The 18,353-nt window shown below is 41.2% G+C and overlaps 1 protein-coding gene across 6 annotated transcripts in view; it reads left to right on the top strand.

Annotated features, from left to right (window-relative positions):
* The first annotated feature begins 953 nt into the window (after window positions 1–953).
* Window positions 954–18,353, top strand: part of afdna (afadin, adherens junction formation factor a) — a 243,077-nt gene continuing 225,677 nt past the window's right edge. For all 6 annotated transcript variants that reach the window (XM_041212059.1, XM_041212057.1, XM_041212055.1 and 3 more), the window contains exon 1: window positions 954–1,234. In XM_041212059.1, coding sequence (XP_041067993.1) covers window positions 1,136–1,234 — 99 coding nt within the window. In that variant the 5' untranslated portion in view covers window positions 954–1,135. The remainder of the gene's footprint in view (window positions 1,235–18,353) is intronic.

Here is an 18,353-nt window from a genome sequence, read left to right as displayed (position 1 = left end):
TTACTCTAGCTGCCCTGAAACTAGGAAATCCCGAACTGGAGTTCAAGCATCTGGAAAAACTTCCTACATACGTGGTCCCTAAGACACATGAAGTGCTTTAAAGTTCCCACATGGTGCAAGAATTGCAAACAGGACTCAGCTACCTAACCATGATCTAAAAATCTAAATTCCCTCAATATAGCTAGCACTTTGTTTAAACTATTAATTTTAATTAATGTCCCTGTCCTGCTCTGTACTCTTTATTTAATTTACTTAGTGTTATACTCACCCCGCTGGAGCTGCTGATAGATTTTTTGTGGATGAAGGAAATCTGAAATAAAAAAATAGAAAATGCTGGAAATACTCAGTAGAACTGGTAGCATCTGTGGAGAGAAAAACAGGAAATATTAACTGTTTCTTCCTAAACAGATGCTGCCAGATCAATTGAGTATGTCCAGCATTTTCTGTTTTTATTATAGATGATTTTACCTTGATCCTTGGGGCTCATTCCGCTGCTCTGTCCCTAAACTCCTTCACCTACTCGAAACATGTTTCAGACTTAAAGGTATATAAATAGATTTTAAAAGCAAATTGAGTTGGCGCAAGTGTGACTCAGCATTTGATATCAGAAACAAGCTGTTATTAAAATCATGGAAACCACAAATTATTCCCAACTTTTACTTAATCCACCTCCGTTGAATCATTCCCACCCCACCTACTCCCTCACGTGGAATGTGCCCCGGCTCCTAATGCGCATGCGGCAGGGGGCGGGTGAGTTGTACCTCTCGAGACGGGGGTGGGAGAGGGAAGGGTCGCGAGAGAGAGATAGAGAGAGGGAGGGTACGTCATCGCTGCTGGCAAGAGAGTCACAGGGCGGAGCGTGGGATGGAACGTCATCGCGGGTGGCGAAAAAGAGGGCGGAGTGTGGGAGGGAACGTCAGCGCGGGGGATGTGGGGGGCAGTGCTCGCGACTGAGGCAGGAGCGCGCGGCCGCGAAAACGCAGCCGGAATCTGGCGACGGTTTTCCTGAAGCGGTTCCTCATTCCTCTCCTCTTATTCACCTTTCCTTCACGGAAATTCACCTGACCCTTTCGATACATTTGTTATATACTTGTTTTCGTTGTGGCGCTTAGTTCGCACCGGGTCTCCCCGCAGGATGTCGAGCCGCGAAGAGGAGCGCAGGAAACTGGCGGAGATCATTAACCACTGGAATGCCAACCGGCTGGACCTGTTCGAAATCAGCCAACCAACCGAGGTGAGTGCCGGGGCTTTGAAGCGCCGGTACAGGCCGCGGCCACCCCCACCCTCACCCCAGGTGGGGCCAGGATTTTGGCGACCCGAACCGCCCAGTTGGGCTCGGGAACGGAGATCGGGGAGGCAGGGACTTCGATGTCTTGTGAAGCGCTTTCGCTCTCCGCCCTTTCCACAACAAAGGGCAGCCCAGCCGGAGCTCCAGCTTGTCGGCTCGGCAGCAGGTTGGGGGTTGGTTTTTGAGAGAGGCGGGGGGTGGGGGGGGGGGGGTGGTCAGAAGAGGTAAAATGCTGAACGAGTGTTCCGATCCGCCGTGTCCTATCTTTAATTTACCTTTGGGATAATTATTAATTTGGAAAGATATCCTGAATTTTGTCCATATAACGAATTAAAGGGCGTGCCAGTAGTCCCGGACCATTATGTTGGAAACTCGGGGTTACTACCCAGTTTTGGGTTAAGGGCATCACGAGAGGCTGCACCTCTCCAGGACGGAACGGGAGGCATCTTCCTGTAACTTACAATTGTGATTTTTTTTTGTGGCTTTTTTTTTTAGGAGCACCTAAAACAATGAGTTTGACCTATTTGTCTGTAGTTTGAACACCTCCGGGCGGGCTCGCCTGGTTGTTTTTTTTGCCCATCCACACCCTCTCATTAGTTAACATCAACATGGGTTCGAGATTCACACTCCCAAGTGTCCAGACATGATTTTTTTTGAGTTACTTGAGCCGAATTCCAAATGAACCGGTACAAGTCAAAAGCGCAGTTGGTCGGTCTGACCATTTTTTTTGCAATTAAAAAAAATCTGAAATATTTCCTTCACCTCACGACTGCTGCTTCGGTATAAAAAATGAAATGGGAGGAACAAACATTTGGAAATATTTTCGAGTAAGATCTCGATTAAGCATGAATTTTAATTACAACTTGGACACTGCCTGTTCATAATTTTTAAAAGCCCATGCCTTGAACATTTTAATGCATTTAATATATTGGACCACAAATGGACTTTTGTTTCAAATGGATTTAGTTGAAAATGGAAGTTGTATGATTATTAGACCAGGGCAACACTAACCAGCATTTTCTCTAGGAACCCTTGTATAATCCTGGAACACTGCAGTCGTTTTCTAACATTTATATGTAGGGATTTCTTGTAAATAGACTCATGAACTGTCCTGTTCAGTCTTAAAAAAAACTGCAACAGTTACCAAAAGGAGAATTGCTTTTGACATATTATTTCATTAATGCACAACAACAAAAACAACATGCTAACAAATACAGGAAAAGACACTTGCTTATCTTGGGAACCCCAATTTAAAAACTTGAGCTGTTGCACTGTACTGGTAATCAGTTTATAATTAACCTTCCAGAGTGGTATGTCATAAATGTTGCTAGTCTTAAAGGTCATGTTTGTATCTCCATTTGAGTGTTCTGTTATTTTTGCAGTTTATTGTTTAATTTTTTAAATTACATTGGGATTGCTTTTTCAAGTCACTGGTTCTGGTATAATGGGCTGGACCGTGCCTACTTGCCCATGCATTGCGTGTTTGGAAAGTGGATGTCAAAATTCAGACAATCAGGAAAGTGTGCAGCTGCAGTTCTGTCTCCCCATGTTGAAATAAAAGTTCTGGCAAGATGGAAAATGTACTTTTCATTTATGTATAAAAACATCTTTAATTTGGTAGGTTATTGTAGAATTAAATATTAGGAATGTTGTACTAACCCTATTGTTTTCAGTACTTAGAGCAAACTAGAGTTGAATCAATTAGCTCAAAAAATCTATTCCAAATGTGTAGAACCCCCAAGAAAAATTAGTATAAATGTGTTTGTGTTAGCAAAATTTTTAACTCTTAAGCTGCTGTTATTGTTGGGCTTCTGTTGTGCATTGTTTATGTACTAGTTAATAAATATAGATAGATGTGATAGCACTTCACCATTGATCCGGATGATTATAGAGCTTGAATTTTCAGACTGGCCATACTGACTCATCAGTTTACCTTTTAATTCTGCATGTGTGTTGTTGCACAAGAATGCAGTACAATGTCTCATCTAGAGCAAATCTTTTTGACAAGGTTTTTGAATACAGGGCGAGAGGCATCAAGGGAAAGTGGTTTGGTAAAGGATCTGCTGAAATATCAATCTTAAAGGCGAAAGAGGTTGGGGAATGGGGGCATTTGAGTCATAGGAACAGAATGTATGTGCTGGAATGTCCAGCTGGAGAAGACTTCTGGATGTTTATAACCTCAGTCTCCTGATGTCTGTGCCTTGGGATATTTTTGTTAAAGATGCTATTTAAATATGTTTTTTATAAAGTGTTAAAGCATTTTCTTCTGCTTAAGTGCACCACAGACTTGTAATTTACGAAGGGCATGGGATGAGGAAGCTCTTTTGGTTTCATGAGCTTGCTCCTTACAAGAAACTGCCATAGAAATGTTTGGTTCCCAGTCACATCTATTGTTAGGTTCTAGGGAATTAAATACAAACATATGTGATAGAGATGTCATTGTAATATGTACTTTATGTAGCTGATGTTTCCTTTTCAATTCTGAGCAGCACTGCTGGTGGAACTACTGGACTCAAAACAGCATAAGGCAGTGCACAGTTCACTTTAAATTGGGAATTTCACCTATTTTAAAGAAATGCGTTGGGCCCATGAAGCCCTTAATTCTGTGTAACTTTTTAAGACATGATTTTTTACTGAAGCTCGAAGGGTGGGGCTGCTTCAAATATAAGTGTGACATTGAAACTGGGGCAACAGCTGCCACCTAGCTATCGATTTTCTTGATTTGTATTATAGCACCAACATCCTTATAGTCAATCATTTAATGTCTGACTTTTGTTCCAATTTCCCTGCTGTGTATTGCTAAGTGTTCCATATAATCTGCACATATAGTAAAAGTATATCCCCAAGTGCCAAAGAAGCTTGAAATAAGGGCTCAGGGAGCCAGCACTTGTCCAAAAGGCCAAATTGGCTTCTGTGCTGTGAAATTCTGAATCTAGATTGTTTTTTCCCAGTTGCTGGTTGAAGAGTGTCTGAGCAAGTTGTGTACTTGTTCCTAGCAAGCGAATAGGACATGGCATATAACAAGACTGCTAAAACCTTCAATATCAGGGCAAACAACAGCTAATGTAAATTTATACAGTAGTTAAGATTGTATGCCAGTTGAGCATGCACATGCGTAGCATTGTGTTTATGCGTGCGTATTTATATTCACTCATGTAGACAGCGACAAAAATGTGTAACAGCTTAAGAGAATATGAATATAGTTGCTGATTTTTGTACTTAAAGCAAGCACAAGTGTTAGGGTGCTCTGTATTTGAGAACTCACTTTGGTCAAGTAACAACAGAGCTAGTAGAAAATATCATCCCAAGGTTTTTTTGACTTAACTATATATAAATATAATAGTGAAGTGATGTACTTAAACAACAAATTGCAGCTAACCTTTTTTGAAAAGGTATACGGAGGGCAGCAGAAAGAGGGTTTAACTTAGGTGTGGTTGGATGATGGATGAGCTACTGTGGATGTGTGAGGATGACGCAAGACAACAAGCATGATATACTGTGACAGCAGATTTCTGGGTAGGGGCATCTCCAAGCAGGACAGGAGGATATGGAGAGAGTATGTGACTTTCTACTGTTTTTCTTGCCTTGAGATAATCTGGAGAGACATGCCAACCTCATTATTTAAGAACTTGCTTCCCAATTTGAAATGAAGTGATTTGATGAAATCATGAATTCCTATTTTTTTCAAAAACAAACCAATACAGATTGACAGTTGGATTGAGCCTCATTGGAAGATTATTTTAATGATGCTTTTAAGAAGCATATTTACTTAGATATCCAGGTACAGATATGCATAAATTCCCCTTTTCTCAGAATACTGTTCTGTCTGCCATGAGATAGTAGCAGTATTGGGAAGTAAACTGTTGTCAGTTGGTGGTGGAAGTGTGCTGAGATCAAAACAGCATGGTGAGGGGGGTGGTGGGTGGAAACAGAGCATGGGGCAAGCACTTGAGCAGGAGCAAGCCTCTGGCTAGCCGCTTAGTCAATTAGTGTTAACCGTGTGGCTCCTTGGGCAGTTGTCTACCTGCAGCTCTGAATCACAGGCCCCAGTTTGAGAACCACTGCGTGAATAAATCAGCCCACTCATGGACCCAAGGTCAAGTTGCATGGTCCACGGCTTCAGTTTTGTTGACCTTGCACTGTGTAAGTGGAGCATTCGCTCTCCCACCACAATCACCGTTAGCTGAAATAGGTGCCTACCACACAGTTGAGCAACATGTATGAATTTCAGTGCCGATGTGGTGTCAGATACATAGGCCATATGTCCCAGCGATTAGCTGATCGAATTGAACATGTTCCTCCAGGCTGTTTGTAAAAGTCCGAGTACCAATCATACTCAACCAGCTTCTAGTTGCAAAACACACAATGTGATTTTGTGATTGGGCAGCATTTGCTGAACAATCCTGAGTGCGCTAGTATCTACAATAACACAATTTAAGATAAGCAGTCGGTTAACTGGCTTTTTTACGCTTTCTAGAAGTGACACACATTCATATGAGGGACCCGTTCTCTGAAACAAAAGGAGTATGTTCAAATCCTGCTCCTTTTTTTGAATTACCTGGAAGCATGGGGAGCCTGTAGTTCCTGTTACTTTCTACATGACAATGTCTTGGCTAATCGGAGTCAACCAATCAGCATCCCTTTTCTCCTGTGGTATAAATTGTTAGCATTTGAAATTTTGGCATCCCTGCAAGACAAAAAAACTTGGGCATCATGTTTCTCTTCAGCAATATTTAGGAAATTTGTACTTACTAAAAGTGGGTATTTCCAGAATTGAAATAAAACCAAAACTGGAAATAGTCAGCAAGTCTGGCATCATCAGTGGAAGCTATGAAGAAGAGTTAACGTTTTGAGTTGAATATGATCTACTTCAGAACTTCCACAGATGCTACTTGACTTGCTGAGTATTTTCAGTACTTTCTGTTCAGATTTCCAGCATCTGCAGTACTTTGCTTTTGTTTCCAGAATTGAATTACATGTCATTTCATGATAACTGGTGTTAGGCACAATATTAAAACTGTGTGCTTGCAACTCCCAATGCACATAACTTCATAAAACATTGTTCAATTCACCTTAATCAAAACATCGCAAAAACCTGTAAATTGTCATTTTTCACCAAGTGGCTACAAATTTCAGTTAATACTCCTATGAGGAAACTAATCTGTCTGCTGTATTATGGAGTGTTACTCCTTCTACTATGAATCTAAACACAGTGCTTCTGCTTCTAAGGAGATGAGGGGGAAGACTGTCCATTTTGATCAAAGAATAAGGAAATGTTGCAGGATGAGTGAATTGAAGCTTTTGCACTTTTATCAACTAGTGCAGCAGTGAGGTAGGCTTGCAAGCTGATTGTATGCTTGATCCGTTTGTCTTTTTTATTCTATCACTGGATTTGAGTGTTGCTGACTAGGCCAGCATTTGTTGCACATCACTAATTGCCTTTGAGTAGTTGGTGGTGAACAGCCACCTTGAACTGCTACAGTCCATGTGGTGTAGGTACTCTCTCAGTCCAGTTCAGAGGGAGTTCCAGGATTTTGTCCCAGCGACAGTGAAACAACTATGATGTAGTTCCAAGTCAGGATGAGGTGTGACTTGGAGGAGAACTTGCAGGTGGTGGTATTCCCATGCATCTGCCCTTGTCCTTCCAGGTGGTAGCGATGGTGGGTTTGGAAGGTGCTGTTGAAACCTTGGCGAGTTCCTGCAGTGCATCTTGTAGATGGTATACATTGCTGTGAATGTTTAAGGTGGTGAACGGTGTGCCGATCAAGCAGGCTGCTTTGTTCTGGATGATATTTAGTTTCTTGTGTTGTTGGAGTTACTCTCCTCTAGGCAAGTGGAGAGTATTCCATCACACTGCTGACTTGTGCCTTATAGATGATGGACAGGTTTTGGGGTGTCAAGAAATGGGTTACTCACTGCAGAATTCACAGCCCCTGACCTGCACTTGTAGCCATTATGTTTGTATGGCTGGTCCAGTTTCTGGTCAATGGTGACTCCCAAGATGATGATAGTGGGGGATTTCAACGATGGTAATGCCATTGAATGTCAAAAGAGAAATGGTTGTCTTCATTCCCACTACTTGTGCAGCACAAACATTACTTGCCACTTATCAGCCCAAGCCTGAATGTGGACCAAGTCTTGCTGCATATGCACACGGGCTGCTTCAATATCTGAGCAGCTGCAAAGGGTGCTGAATGTTGTGCAACAGTCAGTGAACATCCCACCTCTGACCTTATGGAGGGAAGGTCATTGATGAAGCAGCTGAAAATGGTTGGTCCTAGGGCACTACCCTGAGGAACCTCTGTAGTGATGTCCTAGTACTGAGATGATTGACCTCCAACAGCCACAACCACTTTCCTTTGTGCTAGGTATGATTCCAACCAGTAGAGAGTTTTCCCCTGATTTCCATTGACTCCAGTTTTGCTAGGGCTCCTTGGTGCCACATTAGGTAAAATGCAGCCTTGATGTCAAGGCTAGTCACACTTTCCTTACCTCATAAGTTTAGCTCTTTTGTCCATGTTTGGACCAAGGCTGTGATGGGGGTCAAGAGGTGAGTGGCCCTGGCAGAACCCAAACTGAGCGTCTGTGAGCAGGTTATTGCTGACTAAGTGCCGGTTGATAGCACAGTCAATGACCCCTTCCATTATTTTGAGAGTAGACTGATGGGGCAGTAATTGGCTGTGTTGGATTTGTCCTACATTTTATGGACAGGATAGACCTGGCAATTTTCCACATTGCTTGGTAGATGCCAGTGTTGTAGCTGTTACTGGAACAGCTTGGCAAGGTGTGCGGCTCGTTTCAGAGTGCAAATCTTCAGGACTACTGCTGGAATATTGGCAGGGCCCATAACCTTTGCCGTCTCCAGTGCCTTTAGCAGTTTCTTAATACGTGTAGGGAATTGAATTGGCTGAAGACTGGCATATGTAATGCTGGGGACCTCAGGAGGAGGCCAAGATGGATCATCTACTCGGCAATTCTGGCTGAAGATGATTGCAAATGCACAGCCTTGTCTTTTGCACTGATGTGCTGGTCTTCCCCATCATTGAGATAGCAATATTTGTGAAGCTACCTCTTCTGGTTAGTTGTTTAATTGTCCACCACCATTCACAGCTGGATGTGGCAGCACTGTGGAACTTTGATCTGAGCTGTTGGTTGCAGCGCTTGCCTCCTCCAACACCATGTAACACTACAGAGCTATGTAATTTTTTAAATTTGACAAATGGAGATTAAGCTGCTGGTGAAAATGGGGCTTGTGCAGCTATAGTCACAAGCAGATGGAGGTTTGTCTCATTATTTGTGTGAATGGGATAGAAACTCCGTTAGGGAAGTGTAGGAATGTAGCACTGTAGCAATTCTCCAGATTTAGAAAAACCTAAGTGAAGGATATGTTTAGCTAAATTTTCAAGGTGGGGGGAGATGGTGGGTAAGGTAGGAAAAGATGGTAGGCGGGCTATGCAGAGAGGTTTCCTCTGCCTGAGTTACTATTTAGTAAGCCAGTTCTAGGAAAACAGGCTAATGACTGTTCCTGTTTGCTTTTAAGGTGCAGAGATGAAGGATTTGGTAGCAGTGCATTGAAACTTGCATTCCATCACGATAGCACTACAGACTGACTTGTGAAATGGCTCGAAGTTAAATTCTGGAGGCGAAATATAAAAGTGATGCATAGTGGTCAGCGGCACAAGTGCATAAATCAAATGTTACTGAAAATGTTCTATGTTGCAAAAATGTCGTTATCCTCTGGCTGCTAATTTGGGGAAACTTCAACCTATTGGAACTTTGCCGGCTACTTAATTGCTGGAATTTCATGGAATTGTCACAATAAATTATACATAAGTATATATGGAGTGTATTTGTATGACAGTATTTGTTAATTTAAGTTTAGGGATTTTTAAAAAATATTTCCACACAGGAAGATAAGAATTACTAGATTAAAAAAAGTCTGAAGTCCACCTAGAGTATAATCTACCTTCATGAAAAGCTATGATAATGGAGTTGTTGGCTATCATAGCCATCAATTAATGGCCTCCTCGTGTTGATGCAAGGGAAAACCCCATTGATGGTGAGCTTTGGGAACTATGGCCTGAATTTTCCAGCCCCCCGCCCCCCGCGCCGCGATGAGACTGGTGAGCTGTTGAAATCACTTTTCACATCAGCGGAACAGGAAGCTCCTGCCGGTGTGAGGGCTAGAACATTCTGGTATTAATTTCCAAAGTTGTCTGTTCCTCACAAGCATGCTGAATTTTCCACTTCATTTCTCAGATTACTCATATGTACTGCATCCCAAAATGTTTTTTCCTGAAAGAAATCAGTATAATTTGAATCAATGCTAACTGTTTCCGCCATTGGGAGCCTGTTCCACAGATTGACCACTTTCTAACCAAAATATTGTTTCCTCAGAATACCTTTGAATTTACCCCATCCCTTCAAGAACATGCCATGTTCACTGGTTCTACTATTCTGAGGAAGTTAAATATTTTTGCATGGTCTATATCGATTAGTCCCTTTAGAATCTTAAAGCCCAACCATCTCACCTCAAGGTTGTAAGCTCCAGTGAGAATATGCCCAATTTATACAATTGCTCCTTGATTCTATTCCTTTATCTCTTCTATCATGCAAGTTGCTCTCTATGGTATCCTTGTTATATTGTGCAGTTCTGCGTAAAATGTGTAGTCATAATGAACTGACTAATTGGAACTGACTGAGAATCTCAAACAGAAAAAATAAAGTGCTGAAACCTGGTTGCAGAGGACTGGGGAGCAGGGTTGCAATTTCCAAGAAGGGGAGCCACTTTGAATATCCAGGAGGCACAGTTAAATAGTATAGCACAGTACTTGCCATCCAGGTTTTCTTTGCCAAATCCAGAGAAATTAGTAAGATTCTGCTCCTTTTTGAAGCTGAAGTTGTGAGCATCATGAATTCGGGCCTTTCAATTTGAGGGAGCAACTACCACAGCCCTAAAAGCATTCACTTAAATCTAGAAAACGTTGGAAATCCAATGAGGCAGTATCTGTGGAAAGAGAGACAGTTACCATTTCAGGTCAATATCTTTTCATCAGAACAGGGAAAATTTAGAAATATAATTCACTTTAAGGGATGGGGAGGTGCAGGAAAAAAGGGGAAAGCCTGTGATCGGGTGGAAGACAGAAAAGATTAAATGACGAGATGTGCAAGGCCAAAGGGAGTGGTAATGGGGCAAGTAAAGAAAAAAATGCCTGGAGGATGTGTGAATGGCAGAATTATGCATAGTGCTGTCTAAAAGCAAAAATGAGAGCAAAACCTGCAAAGAGAAAGGAAACTAAATGGGGCAGAGTTTATGTCCTGAAATTGTTGAGCTCAGTGTTGAGTCTGGAAGACTGTAAAGTGCCTAATGAATAGATGAGAGGTGCTGTTCAGCGTGCTTCGTTGGAAAACTGCAGTAGGCCAAGGACCAAGAAGTCAGCATGAGAGCAAGGGCAGGTGTTGTATCTTTGCTTTCATGGAAAGGTGGCGTGAGAAGGGGAGGTGGTGTTGGGGTGATTGAGGAGTGGACCAGAGTGTTGTGGAGGAAACGATCCCTTTGGGATGCTGAAAGAGGAGAGGAATATGTGTTTCGTGGTGGCATTACATGAGGTGGCAGAAGATAATCTATTAAATATGGAGGCTAGTTGGATGGACGGTGAGGACAAAGGAAACCCTATCATTCTGGGAAGGAGGGGCAGGGTTGAGAACAGAATTGCAGGAAATGGGAAGAACATGGTCGAGAGCCTTCTTGATCACCTTTTGGGGTGGGGGAGTTCTTGGTTGAGGAAGAAGGAAGGTCTGTCAGAAGCGTTGGTATGGAAGGTTGCATCGTCAGAAAAGATGTGATGGAGACTGAGAAACTAGGAAAATGGAATGGACTTAGAAAGTAGGATGTGAGGATGTGTTGAAAATCCCCAGTATTTTGCTTCTGCACACATAAGTCTAAAGACATAGAAGACTATTGTGCTTTCATTGTATTGTTACAATAAATCCTAATTGGGACATTTTAATCATGTAATGCACTGTCATTTATGCAATAAAAGGTTGTTGTCATTATGAAGATTGCAATGTTGTTTCAGCCATGGTTCTCTCTCACTCTCAGTGCTTGCTCCCTTGGCTCAAGCGGTTATGGATTCATGTTCCACTCCAGGACCTGAGCGCCGATGCTGCCAGACCTGCTGAGTTTTTCCAGGTAATTTTGTTTTTGTTTCAGAAAAATCAAGGCTGACACCCCACCCCAATACAAATGGAGTGCTGCACTATCAGATGCTGCACTGCCTGGGATGAGATGTTAAACCAAAGTTAAAATACCTCCAGTGATATATGTCTACATTGATACGTTAGGATTAAGCTACTCCATGGTATTGTTTAGAGATGCAGGTGCCAGCAGTAAGCCTCAGCTTTTAAATCAACAACCAGAGCTTTATCTGTAACACAAATCTAATTGTGTAAGTTGGAGCATTGGAAAATTAGGCTAATTTGTTGTGAAGTTTTTGTCTTAAGTCTGCATGCACGTGTGTTTGCCAAAATGTGGCATAATCAGTACGTGCATTGAGCTGTGGGGAATGTGATTAGCGACAAATTACTGGAGTACTTTTCCACGCTATATTGCAATACTCTTGAAAAAATGACGGTAATCTGCTGACATCAATAATATACAGTGTGGTGTGAACAGGTTCTGTTATTTTGATTTGTGCTTCTAATTTTTTTTATTTGCACGTGTTGCAATGAAGAAATTGCAGATTTCACGGACAGCAGCAAAGCATTGACGTTTTCTGCTGATCTTGAGGAAAAATGACTACAAAGCTCTAGTGATCTCTGTGGCATGTATTTCCCCTTTTCCATGTCATTTTGAATCTTGATGCCAAGCTGAGGGGATCTCTAGGCATCTAGCTGTCATGATGCCATTAAACATTAAGGGTAAACAGCCAAATACATTGAAATATTCTCCTAAACCGCATACCAGAAAGTAAAATATACTATCCTTCACTTCTAAGTAAGTTTTATAGAGTAAAATAAGTGATTGGGACTTACACATGGGATTAAGGAGGAAGCTGAAATATTAAACATTTATATTTAAAAGTGAATTTCTTCATCTTAAGAGAAATTTGACATTCAACTGATATAAAATTAGTTTCCAGGGCCAGATATGCTCTTCAGAAGTAACAGAAAATGCTGCAAATACTCAGGTCAAGCAGCATCTATGGAGAGAGGAAAACAATGTTAACATTTCAGGCCTGTGACCTTTCATCAGAACTGGGAAAAGTTAGAAATGTAATAGATTTTGAGCAAGGGATGGGTGGGACAAGGACAAAAAGGCTGAAAGGCAGGAGAGGTTGAGTGGCAAGAGTTAGTCTTCCAGGGTCAAAGGGAATGGTGATATGGCAAGAGAAACAAAAAAAAAACAAAAGATTTTGCCTAGAGTAGGTTTGCTGCTGACTGAAAACAAAAAAGAAAAACTAAAACAAGCAAAGAAAAAAAAAAAACAATGGTGGGAAAGAGTTTATGGTCTGAAATTGTTTAACTCTGTGTTGAGTGTGGAAGGCCGTAAAGTGCCTAACTGAAAGTTGAGGTGCTGCTCCTTTAGCTTACATTGAGCTTCACTGGAACAGTAGGCCAAGGACAAAGATGTCAGTGTGATAGCAAGGTGGAGAACTAAAATGACAGGCCACCGGAAGCTCAGGTCATGCTTACAGACTGAACGAAGGTGTTCTGCAAAGTGGTCACCCAGTCTGCCTTTGGTCTGCTCAATCTAGAGGGCACCATATTGTGAGCAGCAAATACAGTATACTAAATTGAAAGAAGTAAACTTAAGTCACTGCTTCACCTGGAAGGAGTATTTGGGGCTTTGGATGATAAGGAGAGAGGAGGCAAAAGGGCAGGTGTTACACCTGTGTTTGCGTGTCAAGGTGTCGTGAGAAGGGCACATGGTGTTTAGGGTGACTGACAAATGGACTAGGATACCATGAAGGGAATGGTCCCCTTGAAATACTGGGGAGGGGAAGGGAAGATGCGTTTGGTGGTGACATTATGCTGGAGGTGGTGGAAATGGCAGAAAATTATCAGTTGAGTATGGAGACTGGTGGGGTGGAAGATGAGGACAAGGGAAACTATCTTGGTTCCGGGAGGTTGGGGAAGGGTGAGAGCAGAAGTGCAGGAAATGTGATGGGCACTGCTGAGGACTAGGACACTGGAAATTGCTGGAGTTTAAACAAACAAGATTTTGCAGTTGTGTTTGCTGTATTCATGAAAAGTTAACATGACCATGTCTATTGCTGAAGCCGCTTCTCAAAAGAGAAGACTGATCTGTAGGGGAAATAGTAGTACTGTTGAGGGTAAAAGAGAGGGGAATGTGATGGAGGAGAGACTAGGAAAGATACCACTGAGGCCCATTTCCGAGGTACGGCCACAGTTGTTGGTGGCTTCCTTCCAGACATTCGTACAGCCCGACTCAAAAGAAAAGGCGAGAGGCTAAAAAGGTTAAGGGGAGCTGAGAAGCGAAAGAAACATGCAATTGGTGGAGGAAAAAATACACAAAGGCAGTTGAGACAAGCCGAACCATATTCTCTGTCTCAATGTGTTTTCAGTGCTTTCAGAATAACCAGTAATGCATTAAAAATCATGAAGTACCCATCAGCATTTCTAATATTCCAGATTTACATAAACGTAACTCTTAATTACGCTCTTCCTTAACCCTGTCCCTGCCAGTAGACAGTTACAATGCTATGTCTTGCAGGAGGGCATGATTTCAATATAATAAGCTCACATGGTGTTTATAACTGTGATAGGAATTTATGAAATATTTTAAAAAAATAGAACAGTGTATGACTTTCAAACGGGAGCTGAATTATATCGCAGCTGATCCAGATATCCCCGTCTCTCTAACCCTGTTTAGTCTGAGGATTACACTTAGTTTTGGACCCCATGTGCAGTGTCTTGGGAAATCGACTAATGCAACAATTTTAATTATGTACCGTTGCTCAACTTTAACATTTCAGTTTTTCCCCTGATCCGTTAACCTTATTTTTCATCCACTTTTGGATCCCTTGCATTGTTCAACGACTAAGAATGTCAGGGTACAGCATACTGATCACAAATCTTCTGTTGCCTGATTTGATTTTGCTCATTGAGCATTTCATGGCAAAGACCATGATTTTGTTTTTGTGTTTTGCTGCCAGTAGCAAGGAATTAAACCATCTTGTACACTTATACTAAATTCTGGTTTTAGAGTATTGTGTATAGTTTTGTTCCCCTTACCTAAGGAAGGATATACTTGCTATAGAGGGAGTGCAGTAGAGGTTCATCAGATTAATTCCTGAGATGGCAGGACTATCCTTTGAGGAAAGGTTGAGGAAACTGGGCTTGTGTTTTCTACAGTTTATAAGAATGAGAGGCGATCTCATTGAAACTTAAGAGTTGTATGAGGGGATGGACAGGTAGGTGCAGAAAGGATGTTTCCCCGGGGTGGGGTGGGTGTCTAAAACCAGGGGACACTGTTTCAGAATAAGGGGAAAGCCATTTAAGTCTGATATGAGGAGGAATTTCTCACTCAGAACGTGGTGAATCTTTGGAATTCTTTGCCTCAGAAGGCTGTGTAATCTTAATCATTGTGCATGTTCAAGACAGAAACCCATAGATTTCTGGATATAAATGATGTCAAGAGATATGGAGACCGTGCAGGAGAGTGGCTTTGAGGTAGATGATCAGCTATGATCTAATCAAATGACAGAGCAGGCTCTAGTGGTTGAATGGCCTACTCCTATTTTCCTAGGTATCCTTTCTAATTTGTGATGCCTGGAACTGTACAGATATGGACTAACCAGGACTTTGTATAGTTGCAAATAAAACATTCTCCCCATTGTAGTGTGATAATCAGTAAGTTGAATATAACATGGATTCCTAATGTATATAATTTGCTTTTGTAATTACTGTCCAAAAGTTTAAAGATTCTTCAGTAAACAGATTGTTTGTTTGCTGGCAGATTCCAAGGATACTTCAAGCTGTAGAGTTAAATTCTCCTCCCCTGTGGTTTCTCTCCCCCACTGAAAAGTTCATAACCTAACTGATTTATTTTTATCAGGCCAATATAACTGTGTGTGGTTTCCTGCCCACTTCCTTAACTGCAGAATCGCTTTGAATTTCTGTGCTGTGATTTTTGACTAGGCGCCATTGGAAAGTGACTTTTACACAGCACTGGAATGAGGCATTTATTGAACAAGTATTTTCATTAAATCAAAAGCTCTACATGGCATGATCCATAATGCCAGGCTGGGGTTATGTGTGGATTGTATAATACTGAGCAGAGATTGGTAAGTAGGTATCATGAAATCGTGGGGATAAACGGCTAATTGTTATGTTGTACATTAAAATTATCATTCTAAATCATAGCAAAAACATCACTGTGCTCTAAATAACCCTGATTGAGTGGTGTAGCTGCTACATAGTTATAGATAATGCCTTTGTTTTGAGAAACACGTTTTATAGATGTGACCGTTATTGTTTCTAATATAGCTGAGATAAATTATTCTGAATGTACTAATAAAAATTGCTTTTTATCTCTAGAATCAATGACAGAAAATATTCTTAATTCTGCACAAATTCAGTTTATTTTAAAGATGACTTTGCAGACAGAATTAAAGTTTAAAAAAGTCAATGTGCTAATTCATTTAGGTCTATTTTGATTTTCTATTGATGCAAAAATTCAATATATACATTTTCTTCATGCAAATTATGCATTCTAGCAGAGACAGTTGGGTAATTTGCTAAGTATTTATTTGGTTTAGAAATGCAGAATTTTCATCTTGGGATTCTAATATTTTTTATTTTAGGCAATTTTTTTAAAAAAGCTTTTCAGGTAAAGAAAGGTTGCCAACCTCTGGGATAGGCTATACTTGCTCAGTTGAAGGAGAGGAATTGATGAGATGAATGATTTTTTTGCCTACCCATATTTTCTTGTATACTAGAGAAGTTACTCCACTGTACAGTTTTGTCTTGTTAGCACATTGCAAAATTCACGACTAATTTTGTAGTCTTGGTAGTATGCATATTTAAACATTTGGGCATTTCTGGTATCTGCTCAAAGGATCAAGGGGTATTTGACTTGGAATCTGTTTATTTATGCAAAGAAAACCTTCCTGAGGATGATTTAATCATTTTCCACCTTTCAGTTGTGTTTGGAATAAATCATTCTGTAAACTAGTATTTGTGAAATTTTAGATGAACAAACCGGTGGCCGATGTATGGATTTTGCAGCAAAACTAACAAACTCGGGAAATAGAATATAAATTTTTGTGGGTTCTTAACATGAAAATGCAGAAAATCTGAAATCTCATGTTGGCCTCCTAGCAGAGGCATGAAGGTGCAGTGAAAAGGGAGAGCAGTGCTTGAAATGCATTGGCCTGTGCTCTCTTCTAAGCCCCAATATAAATACAAAAGTCGTATTCATTAGACTACTGTGTTTAAAAGTGCTCCCTTTAGAAACGATGCATTTGTGTACCTTTGCTGCATGAGTCCTGTATAATACCTCATTAAAATATTTTTTAGTTACCATATAGATCTCAAGAATTTGGACTCATGTTAGGAATTAGAATTACATAGCACAGAAACAGGCCGTCGGCTCAACAGGTATATGTCTTCTCTCCTCTATCTCCTGCAGTCTGAGACCCATCCTGGATTTCTCTCCTTCACTGCTTAACAGATCCTCTACGCACAGACTCCAACATTTCTCCAATGCTTGACTGGGCCCTCTGGACAAAACATGAGCCAGGATAAATGTGATCAGGGAATGTGCCTGAGCTTGGATTGAGAGAGAGAAAAAAAACATGTAGGGACACACCCATGCCTGCTTCCACCTTCCTTCATCTAACCCTATAAACATATTGTTCTATTCCTTTCTCCCTTGTGCACTTATCCGCTTACCCCTTAATTACATCTCTGCTATTTGTTTCAATCACTTCATGTGGTAGGAGCTTTCACATTTCACACTAATTCTCTTGAATTTGACTTTCGATGTATTAGTGACTGCCTTGCCCCTTCCGCCACTACCCCTACCCTGGTTGCCCTCAGTCTTCTCTTTTAAGAGAAAAGAGCCCTAGCCTGTTCAGTATATTTAACTATCTATTTTTGTGCATGTGTGTTCTTTTAGCTTCTAATCACAGATGCAATCCATTTGGACCTGAGATTTTATCTAGTTTGTCTAGTTTAACAGTTATCTCCCTCCTGCCTATGTTGAATACATAAAATCATTTTTGATTTCTTCTAAGGTCAAGTCAACTTTATTCTCCCTGGTAAAAATCTGAGGCAAAGTATCTATTCAATACTTCACTACCTTGTGCATTACTTAGAGGCTCAACCCGATTATTTATGTCTGCACAATTTTTTTTTCTTTGAGATATAAGGAAGGTTTAGCATCTCTCACAAGTGGGCTTGCTGTACTCTTTGGAGTGGCTCATCCTGTATTGGTTCTCATCTTCATCCAGCTTCACCTGTGGCTCCAAGAAACTGTTGGCATGTGACAGTGGCCAGACCCAATTTTAAAGCGCTTTGATGGGCATACCAAACCAGATGAGGCTAGTCGTTGATTCTACCATCAGTGATTTGGGGATTTGTCTACCCTGGCATACGAAGACTGATTCCAGTGGAATGGCTGGATGAGACCAGTCTAAGGTCCAAATGTCTTGAAGGCAGGTTAGCACCATATTGTGGAATGTATAGAGTTCAGCAAGACACAGAAGACATCCTAGTCACCCACTGCATCTGAATCTACCTTTGGCTATTTAGACTCGTCTTGCTGCTGGACCAAGATAGGTCAGGGCGAGCGATTGAGGCTGACGATACATAACATGGGGAGACGATGGCGTAGTGGCATTGTTGCTGGACCAGTAATCCAGAGACCCAGAGTAATGCTGTGGGGACCTGGGTTTGAATCCCGCCACGGCAGATGATGGAATTTGAATGCAATAAAAATCTAGAAATAAAAGCCTAATGATGACCATGAAGCCATTGTTGATTGTTGTAAAACCCCATCTGGTTCACTAATGTCCTTTAGGGAAGGAAATCTGCTGTC

The sequence above is a fragment of the Carcharodon carcharias genome, chromosome 2, assembly GCF_017639515.1.
Source record: "Carcharodon carcharias isolate sCarCar2 chromosome 2, sCarCar2.pri, whole genome shotgun sequence".
NCBI classification, from domain to species: domain Eukaryota; kingdom Metazoa; phylum Chordata; class Chondrichthyes; order Lamniformes; family Lamnidae; genus Carcharodon; species Carcharodon carcharias.
This window is presented reverse-complemented; position numbering and strand designations above follow the sequence as displayed.